The sequence below is a fragment of the Lacerta agilis genome, chromosome 8 (assembly GCF_009819535.1).
Source record: "Lacerta agilis isolate rLacAgi1 chromosome 8, rLacAgi1.pri, whole genome shotgun sequence".
Taxonomy (NCBI): domain Eukaryota; kingdom Metazoa; phylum Chordata; class Lepidosauria; order Squamata; family Lacertidae; genus Lacerta; species Lacerta agilis.
Window position 1 is genome coordinate 62,904,129 of NC_046319.1, and position 27,838 is coordinate 62,931,966.

Here is a 27,838-nt window from a genome sequence, read left to right on the forward strand (position 1 = left end):
ATTGCATTTGTGCTTAAATTACAGTGACTGCTTCTAAATTTGCATTCATACGGCTCAGTTAGCACAAGCCATTTTTATGAAGGTCTGTATCGTCTGCGGTGATGAATTTCTGCTCCTCCTTGGTGATGTGTAAACAGCCACTCTAGGAGCATGACTCCGTGGCATGCGTTGAGACCCAGGAGGTTTCCAGAGAAAGTGATGCATTAAGTCACTGGAAGGAGACCTTCTTGCCCCACTTCCTGCAGGCACTGGTTTGCAAGTTAGGCAACTAAGTTCAAGGGAGGCTTCTGACCTGCTATGGCATCGTACAGAAACACACTGGAAACAAGCCTGCAGGAAGTTCTTGTGCTTCTTCAGAAAGTCTATGGATTTAAAGCCCTTGGTGGTGCTGCCTTGCGGAACCTCTGCAGTTCCTGGAAAGCTTTAATAGCATACATGTATTCTATACATTGTCCCTAACAGCTGCTTTTAATTTTTTTAAATTTATTTATTACTACATTTATATTGTGCCTTTTATATGCCACTGTAGTTTACCCCTCTGAGAGTTATACAGTCGTACCTTGGAAGTTGAATGGAATCCGTCCTGGAAGTCCGTTCGACTTCCAAAACATTTGGAAACCAAAGCGCGGCTTCTGATTGGCTGCATGAAGCCCCGTCAGATGTTTGGCTTCCAAAAATAGTTCGCGAACCGGAACAGTCACTTCTGGGTTTGCGGCGTTCGGGAGGCAAAACATTCAAGAACTAAGCTCTTTGAAAACCAAGGTATGACTGTAATTCCCAGCAAACTTTAGCAGAATATATTGGGGATATGTGGTGTGTACACATTTTAATCAGCCTTCGAGTAAATCCAGTTTGGCTCTTGGGTACCAGCGGCTAATGATAACCTCCCCTTGCCTTTCTCCTTTCTAGGAGGAGATCTTCCAGAAGAATTCAGTAAGTCCCACTTTGTTTTTTGGCCATGCACCATATGAGACTCAAGATCTGTTTCTGGGAATTGAGCTCAGTGAGCCTCACAAAACACAGTGGGGGCTTCTCCATAAACGTGTATAAGGTTGCACTGCACATGATTTATTATCTATCCAACTCGGCTGTTCAGCTTTTGGAACATGCATGGCAAAATCCTTATGGTTGAATTTTAAAAAAATATATGCTGGAGACTGGATAGTTTGCAAAGTGAAATAGCAAGTATGTTTTCCAAAAACAACCACCATCACCCCACCCAAACAGTGTGGGGGAACTAAACTAAAAAGAGAAAGGGATTTGCTCTTTGAAAGAATACCATTACATTTATATGCTGCCTCCTTTCATTCCATAAAGCAGAGCTGGGAAACGTTTGGCTCTCTAGGTGTTGGACTACAACTCCCATCATTACGGACCACTGGCTATGTCAGTTGGGGCTGATGGGAGTTGGAGTCCAGCGACTTCTGGGGAGCCAAAGATTCCCCAGCCCTGCCATAAAGGTTCACCCCAAAAACTTGTGCATGTTGGTTCAAATTTTGGGCACAATTTTTGGAAACAAAAAAATGCTCTTTTTCTTTGCTGCTTAGAGAAATTGCCCCCACCCTAATACTGCTCAAAACTCATGTGGTGGACAGTTTTGCACCCCATGAAATGGGTACATACTACCTCTAATAGGTCTGCTTATTTGTTTATTTATTACATAGATAGGGAACCTGTGGCTTTCCAGTTGTGGTTGGTTTCCATCTCCCATCATTCATTGCCCATACTGGCTGGTGCAAATGGGAGTTGGAGTCAATATCTGGAGAGGCACAGGTTTCCCATTCCTTATTTATTGCATTGCATTGCATTACTGAACTGTAACTCCCATCAGCTTCAGCAAGCATGGCCAATGGCCAGGGATGATGGGAGTTGTAGTTCAGCAACATCTGGAAGGCCAGAGGTTCCCCACACCTGCCTTGTATCCTGTTTTTCTTCCATAATGGGCCTCAGGGTGGCATCCATAAGGTTCCCAGGTGATCTTCCACCCAGGCACTGACCAGACCTGCTTAGCTTTGCGAGGTTTCTGCATCATGTGCCTTCACACCACATAGTTTTGATCCTTATCTCGCTGATCTGAGCAGATTTCCCAAAATAGAAACAGTTCCTAGAGGAGAGGTGGCAAACGCTTACCTTTCTGCCACCTCAGCTAATGGTTTAATTTTGACCCAGAACTCAGCTCCAGAACCAGTGAAGGTAAAGTGGAGGGCCTATAAGTCTTCCTTTCCCCCAAAAGGCACGTGAAAGATTTAAAACAAATAAGGATACAAAAGAATAATGTAATTTTCAACTTCCAGGAGGATGCCAGTGCGGAGATGTGTGTGTTTGTGTATACACACACACACACACACACACACACACATGTTCATAGTGCCATGTGTGTTTTAGAACTGGGTGTGTGGAGGGATCATAGCATTAATTCATCCAGCTCTCTTTTAGGATGGCAATGGCAGCTACACCTTCATCCCCTACATGGTGGCAGCCCAGAACAAGGTCTTCTGCTGCGACCCGAATGCAATGATGTGCCTGAGCGAGCTTTGCCAGCCTAACAACTTCACCATGGAGGCCTTCTTCACCCCCCTGACGGCACAGCTTGCAAAGCTGCTGGAGGGCACCTCCACCAACACCTGGTAACACACACCCACACCCGGTTATCTTTCTTCACATGAACTCAACTAGCGCAGCAACAGAAGTTAGGTGTACCCTCCTAGGACCACACTCCTCACCGGGCATCCTCCACACTCTCCGCAGCTGCTTTTGCCCGGCTGAAGAAGTCCTTGCACTGTGATCTTGCCTAGGTAGTAGAGGATGGAGGTGTGTGTGGGAGAGTGCAAGTTTCTGCAACGTGGTGTTCCTGGTGCGAAAAGAGCTTTTAAGCTCCCTGCCTTGCTTGCCAGGCAAGGCCCTCTTGGTGTGGCGGCTCTGGAAGCCTACAGATGGTCGCGTGGGAACTCGCACGGCCCCGCAAGATCTCAAGAGAGGCTATCCCAGATTATTTGTATTTCTGTCCAAAGGCATTTTGGGGAGGTTGTTTTAGCAGTTGTGTCGTTTGGCGTGATAACTTTCAGATTAACAGTAAAATTCTACAGCCCGCTCCACACATTGTCACAGATTTTTGCTGCAGCATAAAAGGGTGAAGCACTTGGGCCTAGCTTAGGCATTATCTAGGTGGGGTGCTTGGCGGACTCCCACATTGCCTTACACGGGAAGCTGCCTTATACCAAGTCAGACAATTGGTTCCTCTAGCTGAGTATTGTTAGCAGTGCCTGGCAGTGGCCAGAGGCGTAGCGAGCCGCTTTGCCGCCTGGGGACGGCAAACTTGGAAGGCACCCCTCCCCGGGGGGCAGTGCGCCGCTCCCTAGCGCGCGCACCCTGACGTCACAACGCGTGCGCAGCCTCCTGGGTGGACTGCGCATGTGTGGACATGCACAGTCCACCCAAGATGGCGGGCGCGATCGGCCGGCGCCCCTTCCGTGGGGTGCGGCAACCTTTAAGGCTGCAGTGTGCGAACAGCAGCACAGACGCTGTGCTGCTGTTCGCGCGTTGCAGCCTTTTAAAAGTTGCCGCGCCGCCGGTGTCGATCATGGGGGTGGGGCCTGCCCCCAGAGTGTAACCCCCCGGGCGGTACCCGGGGTGGACTGCCCCCCCCCGCCCCCTTGCTCCACCCCTGGCAGTGGCTCTCCAGGGGGCATTTCTCAGTTGTACTTAGGGATGCCTGGGGTTGAACTTGGGACTTTCCACATGCAAAGTGCTGGGCTATGATTACTTGCTGGGCCCTGTGTGTCTTCGTAGTTTTCCTGGTAACCATGTAAGCTGTTCTTTCTTTTTTTCCTGCAAAGCTGAGATGTTCGAGATTCCATCAAAAGATACCAGGGCCGTCTTGATCCTCTGCGTTCTGTTATCCGTGCCCTAATCACAGCTGGGGCAGATTCTTAGAATCGCTGAGGGCTGCTTGTAACTCATAGCAGTTCTCAAGAATCCTGGGAGGTGCAGCAGCATCAAGTGCAGCATTTCACTTGGATCCGAGTTCAAGTTAGAGTAGCAGGAAAGATGGCCTTCCAGCAAGTGAAGGGGAAGGATTCTGACACACTGCCTTTGGGGAAGCAAGGGCAGCCCCAAGAAAGAGGGAATGCCTTTCGCTTAATAAGAGCAGCTACTTGAACCTGTTGAACTCTGGCCACACCCTCTCCTTACATTTAAGGCTGTCTCCTTCCACTTTATTTATTTTTTATTAAAAACATATAATGCCACTTCAAACAGTCACAGATTCCCTCAAATAATCCTGGGAACTGTAGTTTGTGAAAGGTGCAGAGAGTTGATAGCAGACCCTCTAATCCCCTCACAGTCCTGTAGTTCCCAGAGTGGTTTAACAATCCGTCCAGTGAAACTGCACGTCTGGGGTGAGAACTAGCTCTTCTAGAGACAGACCTGGTTTTATGAATGATCTAGGCTGGGTGGTAACCATTACCCTGCCGGGGATATAATTACAGAAATGCCGCACATCTTGATGGCCGAGCTGTAGCAAGCTGAGCAGCGAATGGAGAAATACCGGACAAAAAAGGCTCTTGTTCAAGGGTAGCTGTGAGTTGGTCTGTTGAACTTCCGAAGGAAAACAGGAAGTTGCATCAGAGGAGCAGTTGAGGACAGGGCAGCCGCACAGTGTCATGCAAGGCTTAAGTGAGTGGGGGTGGGGGTGGGCTGTCGCCAGGCCAATAGCTGATGCGGGGAGATGCTGTTCCTCTGTGCTATTCCATGCACTTATGAATCTCCAGCCCTGGATGGTTTTCTTAACGTAAGAAAAAGTGCTTGCTGGATCATCTAGTCTGGCACCCTGAAACAGAGCAAAAACACATGGCAGATTCATGTGTTCCAGAATGAATGGCGTAGGGGGACAGCATTTCTCATGCGCAGAACTTAAATACACTATGTACATTCCCTCCCAGTAAGCTATTAGATTTGGAGGTGAGGGGAAAGTGTTTTTCAAGAGGGGGAAATGGTCATCGTAGAGATTGCAGTTAATCCTTCCCTCCCCAGCAGCTACACTTCCCACAAAGAGAGACACAGCAGTTAGACTTGAAAACAACCTTCCATTGGCATTCAGAGGAGGCTGTCTTCAAGCTCCTGAATGTCATGCAGTGGGTTTGGGGTGGGGGAAAGGATCATTGAGGAATGGGGAGTAGAGGATTAACCCCTCCCCTCCCCAGCTGCAACCTGCCAGATCAAGAAACTTCCTCTGTGGGAGCAATTAAATCTTGAAAAATCTGAGTGATTTTGAGTGTGTGTCTCATAGTGCATGGGAAGGGAAGAGTTAACTTCTTCAGCTGCAGTTCTACTCTCCCCACCACCACCACCTTGCACTGCTCTCAGGCTTGGGGGGAAAGCCTCTAATTGGCTCAAATTGCTAATTGCTGCTGGCAGGTAAAGGAAGCGATTCTCTGAGTTGGATGGAGAGGCTCCTGGGGCCATATCTGGCCTGCAGGTTGCTGGACTTAAAGAAGCAGGAAGTGCCATCTCATTTGGGGAGCCTTTCATCTTAGGAAATTAACCTAGAATAGCAGTGTGTTTTCCCATTCTGCTGAAAACCAGAATAAAGGGATCCTTCCTACTGTTCCCAGAACTTTGCAGGAAGCTCTGGTGGGTCTCTGTGATTGCATCACAACTGAGCACACTGTTACCAGTGGCAGTCTGTTCTAAATCTGTAAGCTGCCCTGGGACCTTAGGTAGCTCTGCATCCTATAGATAGGCATCCCTTTGCAGACATCCAAGACCCATGGGCAAAAGTTGGCAGGCTGGCTCACAGTGCAGTGTCAGGAGCAGGGCAAGGAAGCAAGACCCCACTCTGTCTGCTCCCTGCTTTTAATGATACTATTTTCATTGATTTTACACATTTTTTTTGAGAGAGAAAGGGATAATACCGCTTAGAAATTCTAGCGATGAAGCAGCATATAAATTAGCTCAAATAAAATTTTAAAATCTCCTGCACATATTAGCCCTATGTATGGAAGAAAGTCTTGAGTGTCAAAGCTATTCTGTCTGAGCAATGGGAACAGGCATGGAAGTCAAGTGGGGACCGCTCAGGGTTCTGGCCAGTCATGCTGTTTCCCAGGATACTCCATTTCATTTCCACCTCCCCCAATAGAAGTGCAGCATTCAGTGGCTGTTGAGCACAGTCAGTCCACACGGGACTGTTCTGAGTCCTCCTCCCACCCCCACCGCTTAGGTCATTTCCCCCGCTAAAGGTTTTCCATACTGCCAGTCTTGGGGATACCCCAAGCCTGCTGATGTCTCCCTCTTGTGCATGGATGGTCCTGTTTTGGCTACATGAAAAGGACACTGGGAGAATGAGTTTCCTGTTAGTATGTAGTGGGGATGGGGAGCCCTTTCCAGCCCCAGAACTGCATTCCCTTCAAGGCAACATTCTGGACGCCACATACCAGTGGTGGGTGGGGCCAGAGGCAAAAGAAGGTGGAGCAATGCATGTAAACTTTACCTTTATACAGAAGGCATTTTCTACACGCACACAAACACCAGTCTCTGTTCTCCACCCAGATAAGCAGGAGGCGTGATCAGAGAGCAAGGATGGCTTTTCAGCCAGGCAAAAACATGTGCACTGTGGAGAAGGGCCAGTGAGGGGCATGACCTGGGGAGAGTTTTGAGGGGCATGACCTGGGGAGAGTTTTGAGGGCCAGAGGGAGAGGCCTTGAGGGCTGCATTTGGCCCCCAGATCCCCCACTTCTGATATATATAGCACTGGCCCTGGGTAAACATGCCTTCCCCTCTTGGGGTAAGCCAAGGGGTGCGATCCTTTCCTCAGAGCAAAGGAAAGCTTCTTGTTTTCTCCAGTGGCTACTTCCGGGAGATGATCCGAAGGGACATCCGCAGGGCTCGCGAAAGGTACAGCGGGGAGCAGCTGAGCCGTGAGCTGACCAGTATCCAGCAGCGACTGGACAGCGTCGAATGCCTCAGCCTTGATATTGTCATGAACTTTATTCTGTCCTACCGTGACGCACAGGTGAGCTGATCCACGGGGCCCCTCGTCTCTCGTGCCGTGGCCAGTTAATGTGCACGAATGCAGCCCAAATGCCGTCAGCGGCAGCAAGCAGAATATTTTGGTGTCTGTTCCCCAGGGCAGACGTAACCCCCTGCCAACCCAGTACTTCCATTGCAGCGGTCAACTCCAGCAGTGCGCATCAGTGCCGTGCAGGCATTCAACACCTATGGCTAGATGCCCTGCGACTGAGCACCTGAACATCCCCGCCCCCTTACACATCCTGGCCTGTGGTGTTTCATGGCAGGTTCCCAGAGTAGGAGCCATGTGTATTTGGGGCTGATCTGACTTTGGGTTTAGTTGAAGGCTGTGTGTGCACACCTGCCTATTGTGGCTTCACTTTATGTCTTCTGCAGGATTGTAATGGCATCATCACCCTAGTGGAGACCTTACAGGCCCTGCCGACTTGCAATGTCGCCGAGCAGCACAACATCTGCTTTCACTATGCCTTTGCCCTTGACAGGTGAGGAACATTGTCAAGTAAGGATGGGCCTCTATTCTCAGCCCTGTTAGGCCTCCCTACCCTCTGCTTCCCTGATGCCCACGGACATTAGTACACTTAAGAGGTGTCCTCTGGCAACGGGAGCTCTGAAGAGGAGATGGATCCACTCCCTGGTCTATCCCATGGGTGTCTGCAGACACCAGGGCTTTCCCTGAGCCCCGAGGACACACCTCTGCCAATGGACAATCATGGTTGGTTTGCAGACTCCTCAGCAAATCCAGAGGGCATGGAGGAGGGATTCCCACATTTGGAATGCCCATTATCTTGTTGAAACCAATGGATGTAGCAGAAGGCAGTGGCCCTTTAAGTACCCAGAAGGCAGCACCCAGTGGGCAGGGTCTCTAGTCAGTGACTATGCCGAGACAACCTGAATGTTTGGCCTCTGCGGCATGGTGCTGAACCCACACCTTGGACTCTCTCCAAAGTCCCTGTGCCTTCATAACCAGGAAATTCCGATCTCCCCTTGCTTGGGCCAGCAGCCCTCCTCGGGGATGGGCATCCCTGTGGATCCCGACATTAAGGTCCTAACACAGTACCAGATGGGCAGAGCTGGTGTTCCTCCTGCACCGTGGCTGCTCTAGCCCCAGCATTGGAGCTTCTGATGCTACGTGTGTGACTGTGTGTGATATGCATTTGCAGGAGGAACCAGCCTGGCGATCGGGAGAAGGCTCTCTCTGTTATCCTGCCCCTGGTGGAAAAGCCTGAACGGGCAGCGCCTGACCTGTACTGCATGTGCGGCCGCATATATAAGGACATGTTCATTGATTCTGGCTTCACTGATGCCGAAAAGAGAGACCAGGCCTTTTACTGGTGAGGAATGGAAGGGGATCTTTGCTGAACTTGCACTTCTGCTTTAAATTATGGCTCCAGGCGTGGAAATCTCTTTCAAATGCTCATTGCTTGTGGGATGGCTTGGTGGTGGTAAGGTGGCCGGGTGAAACTCCTACTTCTAGACATGATTGAAGGTGCAAGCAACCTGTCCTCTTTTTTATCACCCATTTGGCTTGTTTGCTGGGTCTGAATTGCAGCCTTCCTAATTAGTTTTCAGGTCTGATATTTCCTTGTGCTTCCGATTCCTCAGGTATCACAAGGCCTTTTTAACAGACCCGAGCCTCCATGCTGGGATTAACTCCGTTGTCTTCCTCATTGCTGCTGGACACAAGTTCGAAACCTCCATGCAACTTCGGCAGTTAGGTGCGGGGCTGCTTGTTCCCATCTGTATCTCATAAGGGTAGCTGGATGTGTGAATCATCATTCTGATCTAAAACCAAGATATTGACAGTGTTCTTTTTTATTCTCTCTCTCTCTCTCTCTCTCTCTCTATATATATATATATAAACACAAAATCTGGTTGATTCATTTCCAAGCGATAGTGTTAAATGTCCAGTGCAATGAACGTTTTGTGATAGGGAATATTGGCTGGGTGGTGGGTGGGATCATATTAATGTGTGTGTGTGTGTGTGTGTGTGTGTGTGTGTGTGTGTGAAAATGGAAAGAGCAGTTATCACCCCATCTGCACCATATATTTAATGCAGTTATCATACCACTTTAAACAGTGGTGGCTTCTCCAAAAAAATCCTGGGAGCTGTCGTTTGTTAAGGGTGCTGAGAGATGTTAGGAATGCCCTGTTTCCCTCACAGAGCTATCGTTCCCAGAGTGGTTAAACAACCAATCCCTGCTCCCAGGGAACTCTGGGAATTGTCACTCCATGTGGGGAGTAGCGGTTTCCTAGCACCTCTCAGCACCCTTAAACCGCAGTTCCCAGAATGCTTTGTGGGAAGCTGTGACTGTTCAAAGTGGTAAGATGCCTTCAGGGCCCCTTTCCCTCTGCCTCTTCTCCCTGCTGAAATGAAGCTTGAAATATATGTTATGTCGTAGCCAATAGGATGGTGACTCCCGGTTTAGCCAGAACGTCCTGACCATTTTGAAAATTTCCCTTGGAAATCCCTGCCACTGCCCCCCGCCCCCGAAACATACCTGTTGCAGTTTAGAAAAATCTCCCTTGCTTCTGGTCCTTCCTTCCTTAGGTATGAAGGTGAGCTGTGTCCTCGGCAGGAAGGGATGCTTGGAAAAGATGCAACATTACTGGGATGTTGGTTTTTACCTGGGCGCCAGTATCCTGACCGGCGACTTTGACAAAATCGTCCAGGCCTCGGAGAAACTTTACAAGCTCAACGCTCCAGTTTGGTGCGTGGTGGGAACTTTGTGTCCTCATGGGGATGTGGGGGGGGGGGGGACCAAGGAAGACTAAGTAGCTGACAACCTATTGAGATGAACGGGAGATGTGAGTGTCGAAGGGGGTGCTGGGAGAGGGCAGGTTTCTGAAGAGGAAGTGATTTTCTCCTTGCTCTGTCTGGTGGGACGACAGATTTTGAACCTCTGCTCAGCCATGGAGCTCATTGGCTTACCTTGGGCCAGTCAGGGTTGTTGTGGCGATTAAATGAGGAGGGGAAGAACCATGTACCGTATTTTTCCATCTATAAGACGCCCCCATGTATAAGACACCCCCTATTTTTGGTGACTCCGATTTAAGAAAATGGGGGGAAGATGGCCTCCGTGTATAAGACGCCCCCAAATTTTGGACATCATTTTTTAGGGGGGAGAAACTAGTCTTATACACGGAAAAATACGGTATACTGCCTTGAGCTCCTTGACTGAAAAGGTAGTCTATAAATGTGGGAAATAATAATATGTGACACAGACCATTTGCATCGGATGGAAACTTTAACTTACTTCACCCTTTGCAGACTCTGTGGGTCTGTTTGAAGTGCGTGCTTCTTTCTCTTTTTTTTAACTTGGTTCTCTTTTGCCCCCTGCCCAATTATTGGTTCAGGTTCTTGACATCTATCAAGGAGACTTATGTAATCTATAGTCATTTCAACACTGCCCCCGACACCTGGTCACCGAAACAGGAGCTGGTTGATTTCTGGCTGGGCTTCTTGATGGATTCCTGCCAGCCCTTTGTCTCCACAGAGGAGTGTCTGGTAAGGAGGCAGTGAACGTTGGTGCCTTGGCAAAACCTCTACTGAACTACCAGCTTCTCCTGCCTGCCTGCTCCTTTGCTACACTACTGTGTCATCTGTTGCTTTCCATCTTACTAGTGGGAGTGGCTTGTTCTGCACATGCAGCAGAACCAAGTGGTTCTGGGGGTGGCAGAGCACTCCGGCGGTAAATGGACTTTGCCATTTCAAACAGTGGCTTAGAAAATGAGCACATCTAGATGAGGCGTGAGCTAGCCTAACTAATATGCTGGTACTTTGTTTATGGAGGGTGTGTTCCGTTTCATTATTGTATAGGGTAGCCATCAAAAAGGCTATGCCCAACCTGCTGTCTGAAGTAGCATAGTCCAGTCTGCATTAAAGGTCATGTACGTGGCATCAAACCATTTCCCCCACGACTTTCTGTTCTGCAGCTCTCCAAGGCCTTAGAGAGTTTTCCAGCCCTTTTGCCTTAACATTGTAAACGAGTCATTCGGAAACTGCAAGCTGGCCATCAGCAAGAGGTTTTTTTTTTTAATTTATCCGATTTTGCCCAGAAAGTTTGAATCGGGATTAAATGGCATTTTGATGGCCATATCAATGCTGTGACCTTATGCATGCAAAACTTTTCCTTGCTCATCTGTCAGTTTCAGCAGAGTTGCAGAATGAGATTCTTAGGAAATTTCCTCTTCTGATGTAGCAAATCCTTCCTTGCCTAAGGTGCTCTTTCATATTTCCTCCCTTAAGCTACATAAAATTCAGGGCAAGCTTTGCATAGCTGGGTTGGAGAGCGGACTGGACAGTCTCTCTCTCTCTCTCTCTCTCTCTCTCTCTATCTCTCTCTCCCCCCTCCCCGTTTGTGTGAAATTTGTGTGCTGACAGATTTGCGGGGGAAGAGAAAATTGTGCAGATGCTTCTCTCTCTCCCTTTAATTCCCCTCTACAAATCTTCTTCTTGGGAGAAGCCTTTGGGATAACTCCTAGTTCTTATCTCTAGGTGAAACAAGGCGAAATTATCTACTTCTGCTCAAATTTGCGAACTTTAGTCTCTCCCAACCCTTCCTTCTCTCATCTCCCTCCATTGTGGAAATTTGGATTGTAGTTTCCTTGAGACAGGGGCCTGTTTACCTTGCAGATTGGTGGCTTGCGAAACATCGCAGGTTGATTTTGCCATGCAAAAACTGATCCTGGAGCAACACCAATGCAGCCCTCTCAGCCGGCACCAAGAAACTCTGGAACATGCCGAGCTACCTTTCTCAAGCCATTTTTCCTCTGCAGTCAGTTATAATCTCGACACACAACAGGCTGCATACACACCATACATTTGCAGCACATTTTTTCTCCCAAAGAGTTCTGGGAACAGTAGTTCACCCCTCACTGAGCTATAATTCCCAGCAACCTTCGCAAACTGCAGCTCCCATGATTCTTGGCAGGGTGGGGAGATGTGCTGCAAATGTATGGTTTGTATGAACACAAACACCCCACCACCACCACTTTTTCCTCCTGCCCTCCAGTTGTAGCCCCAGGCATCACATCTGAGAATATCATCATTATATCCCATAAGATGAAACAGTCAATTAGCTGTGCTCACACCTGACCACAGGACTGAGTCCGCCTTGGCTGCCCTGATGAACCAGCACTGTTACAGGTACCACATAATACTCATTCCACATTTGTAAGGAAGCACCCAGACTTTGGAACTTCCTCCCATCAGGCAGGCACCTTCACTGTGCTCGTTTCAGTGACGGTTCTGCAGATCAAAGCAGTCAAATGGGCACATGTGGGCTTAAGGCGATCCTGCAGGTATACTGGTCTCAAGTTGTTGAGGGCTTTGTATACTAATAGTAACACCTGGAGCCTGGTCCCGTAGCAAATGGGCAAGCAGCGCAGATCCAAAGGGCAACCAGCAGAGAGGTTATGTGTGCCGTCTTCTCTTAATTAAGTCCATGCTCACTACAACTTATTTCTGCTGAAATAAGAAGTGGCATTTAAGTTAACTAGCAATCTAACTCGTCATCTGTCCCAATAGGTCTTGATTCTAGAGTTGGGCAGAGTGTTGCAACCATCTCAGCTCAGTGTCTGCAGTCAAGAAGGGCAAAAATCAGTGACGCTGAGCCACATTGGCTCCCCAGAAGAGGTAGGTCCAGAATTGTGTCCTGGCTGGGTCAGTTTCTTTTTCTGATTTTAATTTTTTTTAATTTTAATTTATTACCCGCCCTTCACCCTAAGGTTGCAAAACAAGTTACAATAATTTAAAATAGAACTTTTTTTTTTAAAAAAACAACCTTATAATTACAGAAAAAAACACAAAAAATGTAATAAAAAGTAACAAAAGTTGATGTAATTACTTTCATTCTATTTAGATATCCAGTCTTTATGCATTATAAATCTTCATGGCTGTTTATCCCTCCGGGTGTGTGTCTCAATTTCCTGTGTTTCCCCACTCGGGGCATTTGTATGTTTCTTTCACCTTTTGGGTCTCTTTGCAGGAAGGGATTTCCAAGTGGACATTCCCAACATCTTCCATCCGTGGAATCAGGTGATGATTATTATTATTTTTAACATAAAACAAATAGTTTGAATTCCTTGTCTTTAAGGCTAGGTTGGTGCTTAAGATAAGAAGCAGCCTTTATACCAGGTCAGAGAAATAAGCCACATTGCTTAGTATTGGTTACACTAACGGACAGTAACTCCCCGTGGTTTCAAAGCCTTTCCCAGTCCTTCCTTGAGATACATCACTGACTTTTACGGTTCATCCCCCTTAAAAAAAAAAAAAGTTCTAGTCCTCAAGACCCTGAAATAAAGGGCTGGTTTAAATAGGAACATAGGACACTGCCAAGAAAGACCATTGGTGCATTTAGCACACTATTGCCTATACCTGGGGTGTCCATCATGGTGCCTTCCATGGTGGGCACCAATTCCCATCACCTCCAGCCAGCATGGTCCATGGTCAGGAATGATGGGAGCTGTAGTTCAGCAACATCAGGAGGGCACCGCATTGGCTACTCCTATTGCCCTGGGTGGCAGAAGGTCACTACAATTTCAGGCAGAAGCCTTCCCCAGCCCTCCTGAGAGACATAGCATGCAAAGCCAATGGACTGTTGATGTACAGCCCCTCCCCTGAGAAAATAGAGCTAGCCAGGTGGCACTTGCAGTAGAGAGCACTGGGTAGAGAGGACACACGAGAAGCTGCCTTTTTACGAGATCACAGTACACATTTTTGTGCATTTTCTATAAAAAAGAAAATGCACTGCAAAATTTGGAGAAGCGTGTAATTTGACTGAGAGAAATGCAGGAAGCTGCCTTATATGGAGTCAGACCCTGGCTCCATCCAGTTCTGTGTTGTCTACACTGACTGGCAGAAGCACTCCAGAGTTTCGGGTACAAATCTTTCCCAGCCCTACTTGGAGATGCCAGGGATTGAACTTGGGACCTTCTGCATTCCAAGCATCTGTTTTATGATGTGAGTCACAGCCCACCCCGAAGATTAAGTGCATTCCAATCTACACTGAAGTCTGGGATTGGTGAGTTAGGTCAGTTTGTCCTTAAAATGCAGATGGAACACATTTTTCTTCCACTTCGTACTGTAGCTCACGTGTCAACGCTCCTCCATGCAACTATAAATACAGTAAAACCTCATCGCACATAGAAAGCTAGCATCTCAAGGAGAATTGGGTCTGGCCTGTGGCTGGTAAGCCCCTGAGGCTGATGCGAGCAACTTGGGGTGGTGGGACATGGAGAGAGGCAGGTTTTAAAGCAAGATTCAGGCTTGCGCTGATAAGGAAAGGAGACTTGCTGAAGTCCTCCTTCCACTCCCATCTTTTTTTCTTGCCAGTATCTCCAAGTGCGATGAGCGGTGCTGCTTCCTCTACGTGCTGCACACAGCGGAAGACTTCCAGCTGTACTTCCCTACCCAGTACCATTGCCGCTGGTGAGTGAGGGGATATGAATGGGCAGCAGAGGGACAACCTGCAACTTTTGGAAGAGGGACAGTTAAAAACAACCACAACCCAACCACATTCCCCACTCGGGGAAAGGGAGCATCTTCTGCAGGATGCTGCTCTAGACAGAGTGCTTCCCAGGGGTTATATTGCAGACTCAAGAAACCGGGTACCATTGATGCCCTTTCTTCTTCATCATGTGCAACCATGGAGACACGTGATGCTTGGATCTCCACTGCCCGCCTGCAGCTGCAGTGTGGGTTCTGAAAACGTGTTCGTAAAAATTAAAGTCAACGAGGGTCAGGGAAGGCAAAGTTAAATAAAAAGGAGTTCGGGTTCTCAAATCTGATTTCTACCCCCTCAGCTCTAAAGAAATTGAATTGGAGGTAAACCCTGCTGGTGTTCAGAGGGAAGTAATTTTAAACTTGTAATCAGCACCTTCCCTCGCATGCCCAAACATGAAAACTGCTGGCTCAATGTGTGGAGTTAAGAGTTTCAGCATGAATTAATGGCTGCAAATATAGTTTCACATCCACAGAGTTTGCATGGAATAAGGAAATGAAAATCTGAAGCACCAGATTTCCTGTTCCTGTTCTAAATTTCAAGGTTTTCTTTTTATTTTCCCTTTTTTTAGAGTTGAGCCAAACTGCCCCTCCTCCATTTCACTACTCAATTTGCAGGTGACAAAATGGGTGGGTGGGTGGAGAATGCATTTCAACTGAAGTGGTGGTGGGTGACTGGCGGCTGTCATTCCCTCCCCTTCCCAAACCCCCCTGGAATGAATTTTTTACTTTTACATAGCGTTTCTCCCAGAGCTTTGCACAAACAAATACAGGTGAAACTCGAAAAATTAGAATATCGTGGGAAAGTCCATTTATGTAAGCAATTGTTTTCATTAGCTACTGGAGTTTAATATATGAGATAGACTCGTGACATGCAAAGCGAGATATGTCAAGCCTTATAATTGTGATGATTATGGCGTACAGCTGATGAAAACCCCAAAGTTGAAATTGTTAATTTGGGGTTCTCATCAGCTGTACGCCATAATCATCACAATTATAACAAATAAAGGCTTGACATCTCTCGCTTTGCATGCCATGAGTCTATCTCATATATTAGTTTCACCTTTTAAGTTGAATTACTGAAAGAAATGAACCTTTCCACGATATTCTAATTTTTCGAGTTTCACCTGTAAATAGTAATAGTAAAGAGTAAATAGTAAAAAGTAATAGTAGCTGCTAGAAGGATCTCTGGAGATAGTGTGTTCCCTGCTTGGCTTCCACTCACCCGCCACATCCTCTGAAATATCCTGAGTGATTTGGGGTCCCCTTTCCCCCTTTCCTTCCAAATTCAAGCTGCAATAACTTCGGGTTCAGTTCCTAGTCCCCTCTCCCTTCTCCGTTTGCATAATTCGTCCAGATTTTCAGTCTTTTATTCAACCCATCTAGTCTGGGCTTCTAGCCTTTGATTCTGAACCAGTGATAACGAGATGTTTCTTTGAGCTGGTGTCCATTCTCTTAGGGGTTTTTTTCCTCCCCCTTTGCTCTTTTACATTAGGTTTTGTGAACTGATCCGCTCCTTCATGGCAGAGATGGGTGAGGAAGTGAATAGCTGCAGCTCCCTGGAGGAACTCGAGGTGAGCTGGCGGAAGAGGACGCTCCTTTGTTTCAGGAACTGGGAGCTTTTGTCAGGGCCTGTCGAATGATGGCTGTGAAGGCGGATGTGGGAAATGGCCAAGCCCAGTGGTGAACAGGCCAAGAGAGGGTGCTGCGCATAGAGATTTCGCCCAAAGGGCCTTTTACGTTCCATAACTCTGTGTGTGTTCTTTGACTTGCACAGTATGACTATGAACGCACGGAAGCAGGCGACAGGGTGATTCTGGGTAAAGGCACCTATGGGGTGGTCTACGCTGGCCGAGACCTCAGCAATCAGGTGCGCATCGCCATTAAGGAGATCCCAGAGCGTGACAGCAGGTAAGAGTAACAAAAAACAGGGAAGGAAATACTAATATTGTCAATTTTGGCTTCTTGTTTCTTCAGCCTTAAGCTCAGTTCATCACACTTCTGCATTTCCCCCTCTTTTAATTAGGCCATTAAAATTCATACTAATTTTTGTGTGCATTTCTCCAAATATAGCCATTTTTGTATGCTGTCTTGCCTATGCTTTTGCAAGCAATTTTCCCTACCTAGTACAAGGCATTTTTTGTACATTGTTTTCATGGATATACACATTTTTGTGCACATTTTTTTGTTGTAGTGCTGTATCACAAAATTAGGGAGGAGTTCAAATTTCAAAGATGAGCCATCTTTCAGTTTGTGCATTTGTCCAGGAAGTGTGAGTTCGGTATATTTATGCTAAAATGTGAACCCAACTATTTCCTTCCCCTATCCTTAGAATGGCCAGACCGCTCTGTGGGAATCTGGGGCTTCCTTCATGTTGCAAGAACTCCGGGGATGTTTTTGATGACCACTTACGCATCACCAAAAAAGATTTGCACAAAACCCGAATATGCTAATTGTTATGTGTAGATAGACACAAATTTGGGAATAATGATTGTAATTTAAACAAAAACCCAGTGCATATTAGGAAGACTGTGACCAGATGACCTCCGTGCCTACTCAGGAGCTACTATCATCTTTATGATCTTAAATATTATTATTAATAGCCTATGATTCACTTAGCTCCCAATTAATAGGTTATGGGCAGCTTCAAAGGCCCTGCTGCTGCTCTCCCTTCTGAGGGTTCTTCATCTTTAAATCGGACTTTGACTGGAGAGCCCTTCAAAGAGAGGACTGTCCTCTCTAAAGTAGGACATATGGCTATCCTACTTGGCAGGAATATGCTCAGTATGGGGGGAGGGGCTGTGGCATCCCCTGGCTGCTGCCTCAGAGAGAGTTGTGTGTTTCTGTTACATGTGGATAGCCGTGCTGGTCTGCCATAGTCGAAACAAAATAGTATCTGAAGAAGTGTGCATGCACACGAAAGCTCATACGAAGAACAAACTCAGTTGGTCTCTAAGGTGCTACTGGAAAGAATTTTCTATTGTGTGTTTCTGTCACTCATACACGCCACACTTGCGCTTCAGATACTCGCAGCCCCTTCACGAGGAGATTGCTCTCCACAAGCGCCTGAGACACAAGAACATTGTTCGCTATTTGGGCTCCGTCAGTCAAGATGGCTTCCTCAAGATCTTCATGGAGGAGGTACCTGGGGGTAAGTGTATGCAGTAAATATGCAATGTGCAATAAATAAAACCAACAGCCAGAGACCACCAATAAAGATGCTTTCTTAATTGTTTGCATCAGCAAGGCAGCACAGGAATGTTGTTACAAAAGGTGTTCCAAGCTTAAAAGAGAAGCTGAATCTCGGTTGGCCACATGCAACTGGGCCGATGACACTAAAAGCTCAGTTTCTTGTCGCTGTCAGATGAGCCTCAATAGCTCAGGGAATGACCGACGATGCCCCTTATCTCACTGACTGAGCCGCGATATTAGGGTTTAGGTTTTCCACAGAGAGCACTGCAATAATTCAGCCTTGAGGTTACTAATGCAAGGAGTGCAGTGGACATGACTAGTAGCCATTGATAGCCTTCTGTTCCGTGCATTTGTCTAATCCCTGTATAAGGGATTACAGGACCGCCTCTGATGGTATGCCCCGCAGAGGACCTTATGGTCCACAAATAATACCTTGGAGGTCCTGGGCCTCAAGGAGGTTAAATTGGCCTCAACCAGGGACAAGGCCTTTTCGGCTTTGGCCCCAGCCTGGTGGAATGCTCTGTCGCAGGAGACCAGGGCCCTGTGGGACTTGACATCCTTCCGCAGGGCCTGCAAGACGGAGCTGTTCCGCCTGGCTTTCGGTCCAGGCCTGTTTGACCCCCCTCTATGGGACCCTGCAAGTTACCTCTTTGGCCCTTTTATTGGCTCATGTGGGACCAACATGGATAGCTGGCCCTGATGAATACTTGAGGTTCCTGACCCCTATGGTTGTAATTCATGGGCAGTCCTTTAATTTTATCCTGATTCTAATTTTTAATCTGTATTTTAATCAATTGTTTGATTGTGTTTTGATGTATTTAATATTTGATGTTGGCCGGGGAGGGCAGGGTATAAATAAAAATTTACTTACTTACTAAGAAATCAGCATCTATAATGTTCCATGTCCTTCTCTCCCCACCGCAAAAATCCAGGGAGCCTTTCCTCTCTTCTGCGCTCCATGTGGGGCCCCCTGAAAGACAATGAGCCCACCATTGTTTTCTACACCAAGCAAATCCTAGAGGGGCTGCGCTACCTGCACGACAACCAGATCGTCCACAGGGACATCAAGGTGAGAGCCACCTCAGCTTGGGCTGCCAGGTGTAGGTGCTAGTTCTTTGTGTGGCATTGTCAGGGGTCAAGCAGCTCTTTTCACGCAGCTTTCCTTCTCCTCCTTCAGTTGGGTTTTGACTCTGCATTAGCTTTGGTAAAGCAAAGACTCCACGGGGTATTTCTTTTCAGGACCTTTTGGCTAGCTCATGCACAACCTGCTTGCCTTGCTCCTTAGGCATTTCTTAAAGACGGCCCTTAATGACTTTCAGCTAGCTGCTTATTTTAGGAATTTGCATGCAGTTAATTATCGTACAGCTTTTGCTCTGGCCAGATTTAATATGATGCCTTTCTCGGTTGCTCTGGGGAGGAATAGGCTGGTGTTCCTTGAGGGTTTGTCCTTGTAATAACCAGGATCTGGAACATCTGTGGAAAATGTCATTTTGTTTTTATAATTTTTATGCTGGCACTCATCAGCAGATGATTGCCCCTTTATTGGCCAAACCAGGCAGGTCAGTTAAATTTTATGTTAAATATTTACTGGGAGATAAAACCCTGCGTGTGTCATTAGTAATGGCCAGATTTTCTTTATCAGGGACAGTGAGAGCAAGAAGGCAATTAACCACCTGAAGTTGGAAATAGTATGTTTGGGGAGCTATTTAAGACATTTGTTATCCTGTCAATATGTATACTTGAGCTGGTGGCATTTAGATAATATATTGCTTTCTGTTTTGCTCTGTGCTTAAGATTATGGAGCATTGTATGGCTTTATTTTTGCCGCATTCCTGGTCTGTGGATCATAATAAATTGATGATGAAGTTAATACTACAGTTGAATTTCTAAGCACCAGTCCTTGGGGTTTTGTTTTTGTGGAAAGGGGGGAGTTTTTGGCACTTCCACTCCTACAGTTCCCTCCATGCTCGCTCAGGGGCAGTGTGGGAAATTAAAAAGCTGGCTGGATCTAGCCATTTGGCGCTCGCAGGCTGTGCAGGGAATTGCCTGAGGCGCATGTCTAGGGCAGACATCATCAGCAGGGCCTTCGTAGTCCCGAGACCCTTGCAGCTGTCCAGGCATGCCAAGACACTGGTGCGAGGCCTGTTTGCAGTTGGAGGAAGCCCTCAGAACTTGAGTGCTTCCAAAGCAGTGACTTGGCTTTTCTTGGATAAACAGGGTGATAACGTCCTGATCAACACGTACAGCGGAGTGTTGAAAATTTCAGACTTTGGCACATCCAAGAGGCTGGCGGGGATCAGCCCCAGCACAGAGACATTCACAGGTAAGTGTGTGTGCAGCTCTGTGTCGTTTGGGGAAGAGAGCCGACTCATCCAGGCTCTCGGGCATTGGGATGGTGGCACCCATGACTTCTTCCTTCTTGGTTTCTCTCTTCCTTCCTCAGGCACCTTGCAGTACATGGCCCCAGAGGTCATTGATCAGGGACCCCGTGGCTATGGCAAGCCGGCTGACATCTGGTCCATGGGCTGCACCATCATTGAGATGGCAACAGGCAAGCCCCCTTTCTTCGAGCTGGGCAGCCCTCAGGCAGCCATGTTCAAGGTGAGGCTGGGATTTGCGCCCTTCTGCACAGCTGGGAAGAACACTTGGCAGTTTTCCTGAAGGGAGGAGGGGATCCTTGCAGGAGTTGTCTCTGCCCACTTGCTCCACTAGGCAGGAAGAAGTAAATGGGAATGGGTAGTCCAGTCTCTTCCCTGGTTCACTTGCCCAGCTCCGCAGCAGCTCTGATTCTAGGGGAATTTCCCTTTTCTCAGCAGCATGGCATTACTTCTCACCTTTCTTTCTAATTGCAGCCAGGATACCAAAAAGGGAGAGAGGATTGATGGAAGACCTGAGGGGGCAGGTCATCATCAGCTCCCCAGGCCTTTCAGCAGACTTCTTTTAAATGATCCTAGGGTTGGGTATTTCTGTTTTTTAATATATATTTTTATTCATTTTCCACAAATCAGTAAAATTACAACTTACTTAAATTAACAAAGTTAATATACATCATCACATCTTATAACACAAATAAATTTTTTTATCCTCCTATCTTTCCTCACTTGTTTACATGACTTCCTCAAATCCCTCTTTGTTGAATTTCATTAGAATACATCTTTAGCAGTTTTCCAAATTCATTATTAAACTTCAAAAATCCTCAAAATTATCCTCCTTTTTATCATCATCTATTTTTACTACCATAATTTTCCATTTTTGCTATTTTCATTATGAACCTAAGCCACAACTTACTTCCAAAATCTTTCCAATTTTCAAATATTACAATATTTTTTTAAATATACTTTATATTTACTCCAATCTTCCTCTGCCGTCTCCAGGGTTGTGTATTTCTGGGTTGCTCGGAGCTTTGTGGAAGACCAGCAGAGCAGGCCAGCTCATTGGCTAGTTGCACCAGCCTCTGTCTGGGACTGTTACAGCAAGTCTGGTGTACTTGTGAATGCAAGTAGTGCAGTCCTTTAGAGTTTAGGTTCCATTAGATCTTTTTGCACCATTTAGACGCTGCATATAATCATAGAGTTGTCACATTGGAAGGGACCCCGAGAGTCATTTAGTTCAACCCCCTGCAATGCAGGAATCTCAGCACGTGCCCCACCCCCCAGCCAATTGGAAACCATACTGAACCCTTCTTAGCTTTGCAGATGGGCTAGCAGTCAGGATACAGCAGCCTCCATCATTCAGCCTGAGCTTTGAGGACCAGTGTAGTTACATAAACAGCCTGTGACCCAGCACTGCTGACAAACCAAGGCCTCTGCCCTTGACTTAGTGTCTTTCCATAAAGAGGAAGGGCTGTAGCTCAGAGGTAGAGCATGTTGTGCTTCACATGCAGAAGGGCCCTGGTTGAATCCCTGAGATTTTCAAATAGGCCGGGAACCCTGGAAAGCCACTGTGCAGACAATACTGAGCTAGATGGATCAACAGCCTGACTTGGTGTAATAAAATATCTTCCTCGTTTCTTAAAAACCGACAGAAGCTGACTAGCCTGGCCTGTTGATTCCCCACCATAAATGGATAGCAAGGTCATGTTTTCGGGTGGTGCACTGTATATACTATTGCCAGTCGTTTGCCTTTTCTCAGGTGGGCATGTTCAAGATCCACCCCGAGGTGCCCGATTCGATGTCGGATGAAGCCAAGGCCTTTATCCTGAGTTGTTTTGAAGCTGATCCGGACAAGCGGGCAACTGCTGCTGCCTTGCTTCAGGAACCCTTTCTGAAGGCGCCCAGTAGGAGGAAATCCAGGAGCCCAGTGGTGACAGGTGAGGCAGGGAACCAGGCAGAGGGCCTTCTCGGTAGTGGTGCCCTTCCTGTGGAACGCCCTCCCACCAGATGTCAAAGGAAAAAAACAACTACCAGACTTCTTTTAGATGACATCTGAAGGCAGCCCTGTTTAGGGAAGCTTTTAATACCTGAAGGACTATTGTATTTTAATAATTTTGTTGGAAGCTGCCTAGAGTGGCTGGGGAATTAATAATAATAATAATAATAATAATAATAATAATAATAATAATAATAATAATAATAATAATAATATTTATTGATCTGCGAGCCAAGCCAGGCTGGGGCTCGGCATTGCTTTTGATGCCAACCTTGTACTCCTCTCTCTTCTCCCTACAGACGAGCTGTCTCCTCCGAATGTGCCAGAAAGGTCGATTTCAGCAGAGGGTGTCAGCGAGTCCCAGAAACGTTCTTTGTCATTGCAGTCCTTGAACACCTCTCTGTCTCGGAGCACCAGTGAAGTGGCTCAGAGGCCCACCTATCTCAGGTAAGGCCTGGAGCAGAAGGGAAGCAGGGAGTGGGGAGCTTAACTCGGGCAGGTTTACACTACAGCTTGTGCCCTATGGAATCGAGGCTCCACAAAAGCATCGGTGTCTGAACAGGCGATTTAACCTGCTTGGAAGCTTGGTGTGCTCTACTGCCCATCCATGTTGCCACAGTGATGATGCACCTTAGCTCTGCCTCCACTTGGCTGCCTTGAAACCTGCCTGTGCCTGAGCTGCAGCTGCATTGCTGCTCCTGGTCCAGGAGGTGTCATGTGGCAGCCACTTTAATATCTGTGGCCCCACACGTGTGGAAAACCTCTCCTGCCATCAGGCACAGGGTCCCCAGCATGCAATACAGAAAATGGGAGAATAACAATGAAAACAAAGATACTATTTTTAAAAGCAGCAAGCAGAGGAGACAAAGAAACAAAAGCCATCTTTCTCTCAAATGGCGGTTTTGGCCAGAAAGGTAAATATCATGAAGGGTCCAGCCAAAATCGCTGGCCCGTCTTCTTCAGCCTTGGTACTGGTTCTAAAGTAGTCAGGTCAGGTTGTGCACAAAATTGGTGGCTGAGAAAATAAAGAAGGATTTGACTGCCACCTGGTGGCAACCCTTTGCCCCTGTCACTGCAAGTTTCCAATACTGCACCAGCATTACCGTGATAACATAGCAGTGTGCGATCTGATGTCTTTTGAGCTCTTCAAAAAGTCACAGTATGATTTTTGTTCTTAACAAGCGAGCAGATGCACTTTGTACTTTTAGCTAGGTAAATCAAGCCAAAGCAGTGACAACCTTTTGGGTTTGTTCCTGGGGAACGTTGATTCCCTTGCAACAGGGATGGACAATGTGTGGCCCTTCAGACATTGTTGGATTGCAACATCCATTATCCCGGACCACTGGCCAAGCTTTCTGAGACCTGGAGGGTCACATGTTCCTAAGATTTTCCACAGCTCCACACAATACTGCAATGTCCACACACTTCCAAATGACAACAGAAATAATTTAAAGCAGGGGTGGCTCAGGTCGGATCCACTGCCATCTCAAGGCTTTTCAGGCTCCCTGCACACCTTGAATAATTTGGCAATTTACTACACACACACACACACACACACACACACACACACGACATTGTCTCAGTTCAAAGACACATTCCAGTCAGGCAAAAGCACTTCAGGAAGGTGTAGGCTAAGGTCAGTGAGAGATACGGCCTGAGAATCCTTAGTCTGGTCTTTGGTACTTCTCACTGGCCTTGGTCCCAATGCCTGGATGGAGAAAAGTGCTCTCTCTCCCTCCCTCCCTCCCTCCCCTCCCTCCGAGACACACACACAGAGAGAGAGAGAGACGTCTGTTGTCTGTTAGCCTACTATACAGAAATGAGTCTCATTTGTTGCTCTGGCATGTGGCCCCCACAAGATTCCCCTGAAGGGAACGCAGCCCTCATTCTGAATGAGGTTTCCTATCTGTGCTTCTGGTAAGAATTCAGCACAACCTGCATTCTCACGGACGGCTGACATTGTCAGCTGCCCCAGAGTGGCAGCGGTTCCCACCCCTCTTACCCCCAGCCACTGTTCCTTCGGGATCCAGTCCCCTCAATTGCTATGTGTCTACACAGGGCCCCTGAGGAACTGCTCACTGGTGACCTCAGCCTCTCCTCTTCCTCCCACGAGGAGAGCGGCTGCTTGTTCTTGCTGAGGAAGGATAGCGAGCGGAGAGCCACCCTCCACAAGGTCCTGACGGAGGAGCTGCCCAGTATTGCCGCTGCTCTCTTTGAGGCCCAGGATGAGGTAAGCACCACTCAGGCCTTTGTAGGGTTAGGAACTGGGGCCTTCCAGGCACCAGGCTGGGGAAGACTGACTGAAAGCGTTGCCAAATCCAGACCTTGGGGGTGGGGTGGGGAGTCTCCTCTTTCCTTCCTCAGCCCCAAATGTAGAAATGGAAGATGAATAAAACCTATCCTCACTGTGGATTCTTGCAGAAGTTGTCTTGGGGGCACAAGTTTATTATTCTGGATTTATATACCCCCTTTCTGCCAAGGCAGCTTACATTTTAAACATGAAAACAAATACATTATATAAAAGAGAAAACTGGCAGTGTCTTCTCATGCCAACTGCGAGCTGTTGGTGTGCGTTCTCCCTGGCCTGGCTCCCTTGCTTCTCCCTTCCCTCAGGGGAGGTGTGGAAGAAACTGCAACATTCCCCCCCCCCTTGATTATGAATATTGTAAGGTAGCCACTGGATGTCAAGTCCCAGAGCAAAGGGGGAACTGAGAGGAGTGTGCAAGTTATTTTATTTATTGCATTTATATCCCACCTTTTCTCCAAGAGGCACAGGGTGGCGTCCACGGTTCTCTTCCTCCCCATTTTATCCTCACAACAACCCTGTGAGGTAGGTGAGGCTCAGAGACTGGCCCCAGGTCACCCAGTGAGTTTCTCACGGCTGAGCAGGGACTTGATCTCTGGTCTCCCAGGCTCAACATGCCAGCTGTTGACACCACACAGGCTCTTAGTTTGGGGGATGAGGAATCTGCAGGCCTCCGGATGTTTCTGGGCTGCAGCGCCTCCCTCATCCCATCCCTGCAGGAGAGATGATAAACAGAGGGAAAGCAGAATTCCCACACTTGGTAACAGGCACAGTGCCATGGCTTTCCCCCTGGCCCTCAGCTCTGTTTTGTTTTGTTTCTGGTTGTGTCTCTCCTCCAGGCCTGGCCTCCTTCTTCGCCTTCGCCTTCCCCTCAGAGCCCAGTCTCCTTGGACCACATCTCCCAGCTGGTCTCCTGCCTCAAGAGATACATCCGCTCCCCCAACCGAAAGCAGCTGGCTCATGACTTGCTCCAAATCCAGACCAGCTTGCAGGCGGATGGCCTGAGCCTTTGTCAGCTGCAAGCGCCCCTCTTCACCTTCCAGGACACCGTAAGTGGGCTTGGGTCGGTGCGGCTGGGATCCCTCATGAAAAGTGTTCCCCCGCAGTGCCCAGGAAGCCGCCCTGGGCTCAGGGGCAGACCTTGGTAATATGCTGCCCTATGCAGGGGTACTTTTTATTCTCCCCATAATGCTAAAGTGTATGTCTGCTCAACTGACCCCAGCTCTTGGCTGCAGTTGATGGGTCTTAGGGGTCTAGTTAAGAAAAATGGATCCCACCAGGATGGTCTTAGATGAACAGCATCCTTTCCAAATTTGGTAAGACAAAGGAAGGAGGGATAGCTACCATCCTAAAGGGCAGGAATAAAATTCAAAATGCAGGCCACAGCACTTTCTCAAAATGGACTAGATAGTCCACAAGTCCTCCCCCTCAACCCTATCAAATGCCATCTCTGGGGCAACTATATTCAGTGTTTTGGGTGAAGCTAGAATGGCAAGGGCAGGGTGTGTGTGTGTGCCTAGAGAGCTAAGCAGAGGAAGGAGGCCCAATGCATCCTGAACCTGACTCCTCTCTGTCTTCCACCTCCACAGGTAAAGCAGGCGCTGCGGAAGCTCCAGATCAAGCCTCACTGGGTGTTCGCCCTGGATAACCTCATGGGGCAGGCGGTCCAGGCAGCTTTCACCATCCTCTTGACAGGTAGGAGAAATGGGTGGAATAGAAGGTTGGCTCAGTCTGAATACAGTCTGGAATACTCCGGGTCTGAGGAGCTGAAGAAGACTGTTTATTGCATTCATATTCTGTCATTTCATACGAGGAACTCCAGGTGGTGTTTGTGGTTCTCACTCTTCTCGTTTTATCCTGGGAGGCAGTAGCTGGCCCAAGGTCACCCAGGCTGCATGGCTGAGTGGGGATTTGAACCACGGTCTCCCAGGTCCTAGGCCAACACTCTCACTGCACCACACGGGATGTGTGTGTGTTGTGTGTGTGTTCCTGGCACAAATGGTTGGGGATATGCTTTTTTGACCGAATGTGCCAGAGAACAGCTTTGGGGTCCTCCCGCATGCCATTGCATGCGCTCTTAGCACTGAGCTGTGAAAGCACCGCTGTCTGCCACTATGTTGGGCAACTGCCTTGCCCACCCTCCGCCCCTCTTCTATCACACACATTTTGCCTTTCCAGAACTCAAGGTGAAGCCGTGGTCCTCCCGGGAGGAAGGCCATGAACACGCAAGCCATGAGGAGGAAGAGAGCCTGTTGCCCCAGGAGCTGCAGTCTTTGAAAAGCCAGGACCATGCCCTCAAGGACAGCATGGACACACCAAGTTCTGGGATCGGCACCAGCAGCAGCAGCTGGATGGACTCCCAGCATTCCCAGAATGGCCGTTTTCCTCTCATGGCTCAGCTGAATGAGCTGCAGGCGGAGACAAGAAGGTAAGCCCTTTCTGGCTTTCCTCCTCTAGGCTGGGGTGGGGTGAGTAGCAAAGGAACAACAGGCCTCTGCCCCATTTTTTTTTAGGGCTTTAGAGCAGAGCTGGGGCTCTCCAGATTATGTTGGACTACAACTCCCATCATCCTCGACCATTGGGCATGCTTGCTGGGGCTGATGGGAGTTGGAGTCCAGCAGCATCTCGAGGAAGCATCACAATGGCTGCTCCTGCTGTGTGTTAGAATGGTGGTCACTGATAGTCACTGGAGTCCAGTTTCCACCAGCCCCGGCCAGCAAGTCCATTAACGGCACAAGGGGAACCCAGATGGTTCAGGTCAAAGGCCCATTGAGTCCGCACATGCCTTGATGGGAAGCCTACCGGAGGAACCTGAGCAAAGCAGCACTCTCGCCAGTGACCTCAGTGGTTAGGGATGATGGGAATTGTAGTCCAGCAACATCTAGCAGGCACCAGGTTGACTACTCGCTGGTGCAGGATAGTCTTATGCAGCTACATTCAGGGCTCATCCACAGAAGCTGTAAAGCACAGCAACCTGTTTTCAGTGCCAATGTTTGGGCTTTGAAATATGTGTCGTAGCGTTAAAGGAGAGAGTGTGTCTGAGCATGTGCAGAATTCACACATCACTTGGGCTTAATCCCAGCCACTCCTCCTCAGTAGGATGAGAGTTTCTAGGGCAGAGGATGTGACTGCCCCGGCAGCCAGGAACTCCGACATCTCAAATGCAACCTACTTTTTCGCAGTTGGACACGCTAGCAGAGCAATCCGACCCCCTTTCTAATCTTTTTATGCATGCACCTGCAAGCAAGTTCACTCTCTAACCCTTTCTGGCCTTGCCAGGCTGCAGTGGGAGCTGATGAAGAAGGAGCGGGAATGCCAGAAGCTTCTGCAGGAGGCATTGTGGAGTGTGGAAGCAGATTCCTGGGCTCTAAGAGGAGCCAAGCTGAGAGGTGAGGTCACTGGGACTAGGAGGCTCACGCTGGAATCGGCACCTGAGCTTGCTCCAT

The 27,838-nt window shown here is 48.0% G+C and overlaps 1 protein-coding gene across 1 annotated transcript in view; it reads left to right on the forward strand.

Moving 5' to 3' along the window:
• Positions 1 to 27,838, forward strand: part of MAP3K6 (mitogen-activated protein kinase kinase kinase 6) — a 38,938-nt gene that overhangs the window by 7,519 nt on the left and 3,581 nt on the right. Inside the window, exons 3-26 of the mRNA XM_033157902.1 lie at positions 910 to 933; positions 2,437 to 2,627; positions 6,841 to 7,009; positions 7,402 to 7,508; positions 8,187 to 8,357; positions 8,629 to 8,741; positions 9,575 to 9,734; positions 10,381 to 10,531; positions 12,554 to 12,661; positions 13,014 to 13,063; positions 14,360 to 14,455; positions 16,023 to 16,101; positions 16,305 to 16,438; positions 17,551 to 17,678; positions 18,652 to 18,788; positions 19,937 to 20,042; positions 20,163 to 20,320; positions 21,851 to 22,028; positions 22,387 to 22,534; positions 24,146 to 24,317; positions 25,232 to 25,441; positions 25,982 to 26,087; positions 26,571 to 26,820; positions 27,672 to 27,781. Coding sequence (XP_033013793.1) covers positions 910 to 933; positions 2,437 to 2,627; positions 6,841 to 7,009; positions 7,402 to 7,508; positions 8,187 to 8,357; positions 8,629 to 8,741; positions 9,575 to 9,734; positions 10,381 to 10,531; positions 12,554 to 12,661; positions 13,014 to 13,063; positions 14,360 to 14,455; positions 16,023 to 16,101; positions 16,305 to 16,438; positions 17,551 to 17,678; positions 18,652 to 18,788; positions 19,937 to 20,042; positions 20,163 to 20,320; positions 21,851 to 22,028; positions 22,387 to 22,534; positions 24,146 to 24,317; positions 25,232 to 25,441; positions 25,982 to 26,087; positions 26,571 to 26,820; positions 27,672 to 27,781 — 3,256 coding nt within the window. The remainder of the gene's footprint in view (positions 1 to 909; positions 934 to 2,436; positions 2,628 to 6,840; positions 7,010 to 7,401; positions 7,509 to 8,186; positions 8,358 to 8,628; positions 8,742 to 9,574; positions 9,735 to 10,380; positions 10,532 to 12,553; positions 12,662 to 13,013; positions 13,064 to 14,359; positions 14,456 to 16,022; positions 16,102 to 16,304; positions 16,439 to 17,550; positions 17,679 to 18,651; positions 18,789 to 19,936; positions 20,043 to 20,162; positions 20,321 to 21,850; positions 22,029 to 22,386; positions 22,535 to 24,145; positions 24,318 to 25,231; positions 25,442 to 25,981; positions 26,088 to 26,570; positions 26,821 to 27,671; positions 27,782 to 27,838) is intronic.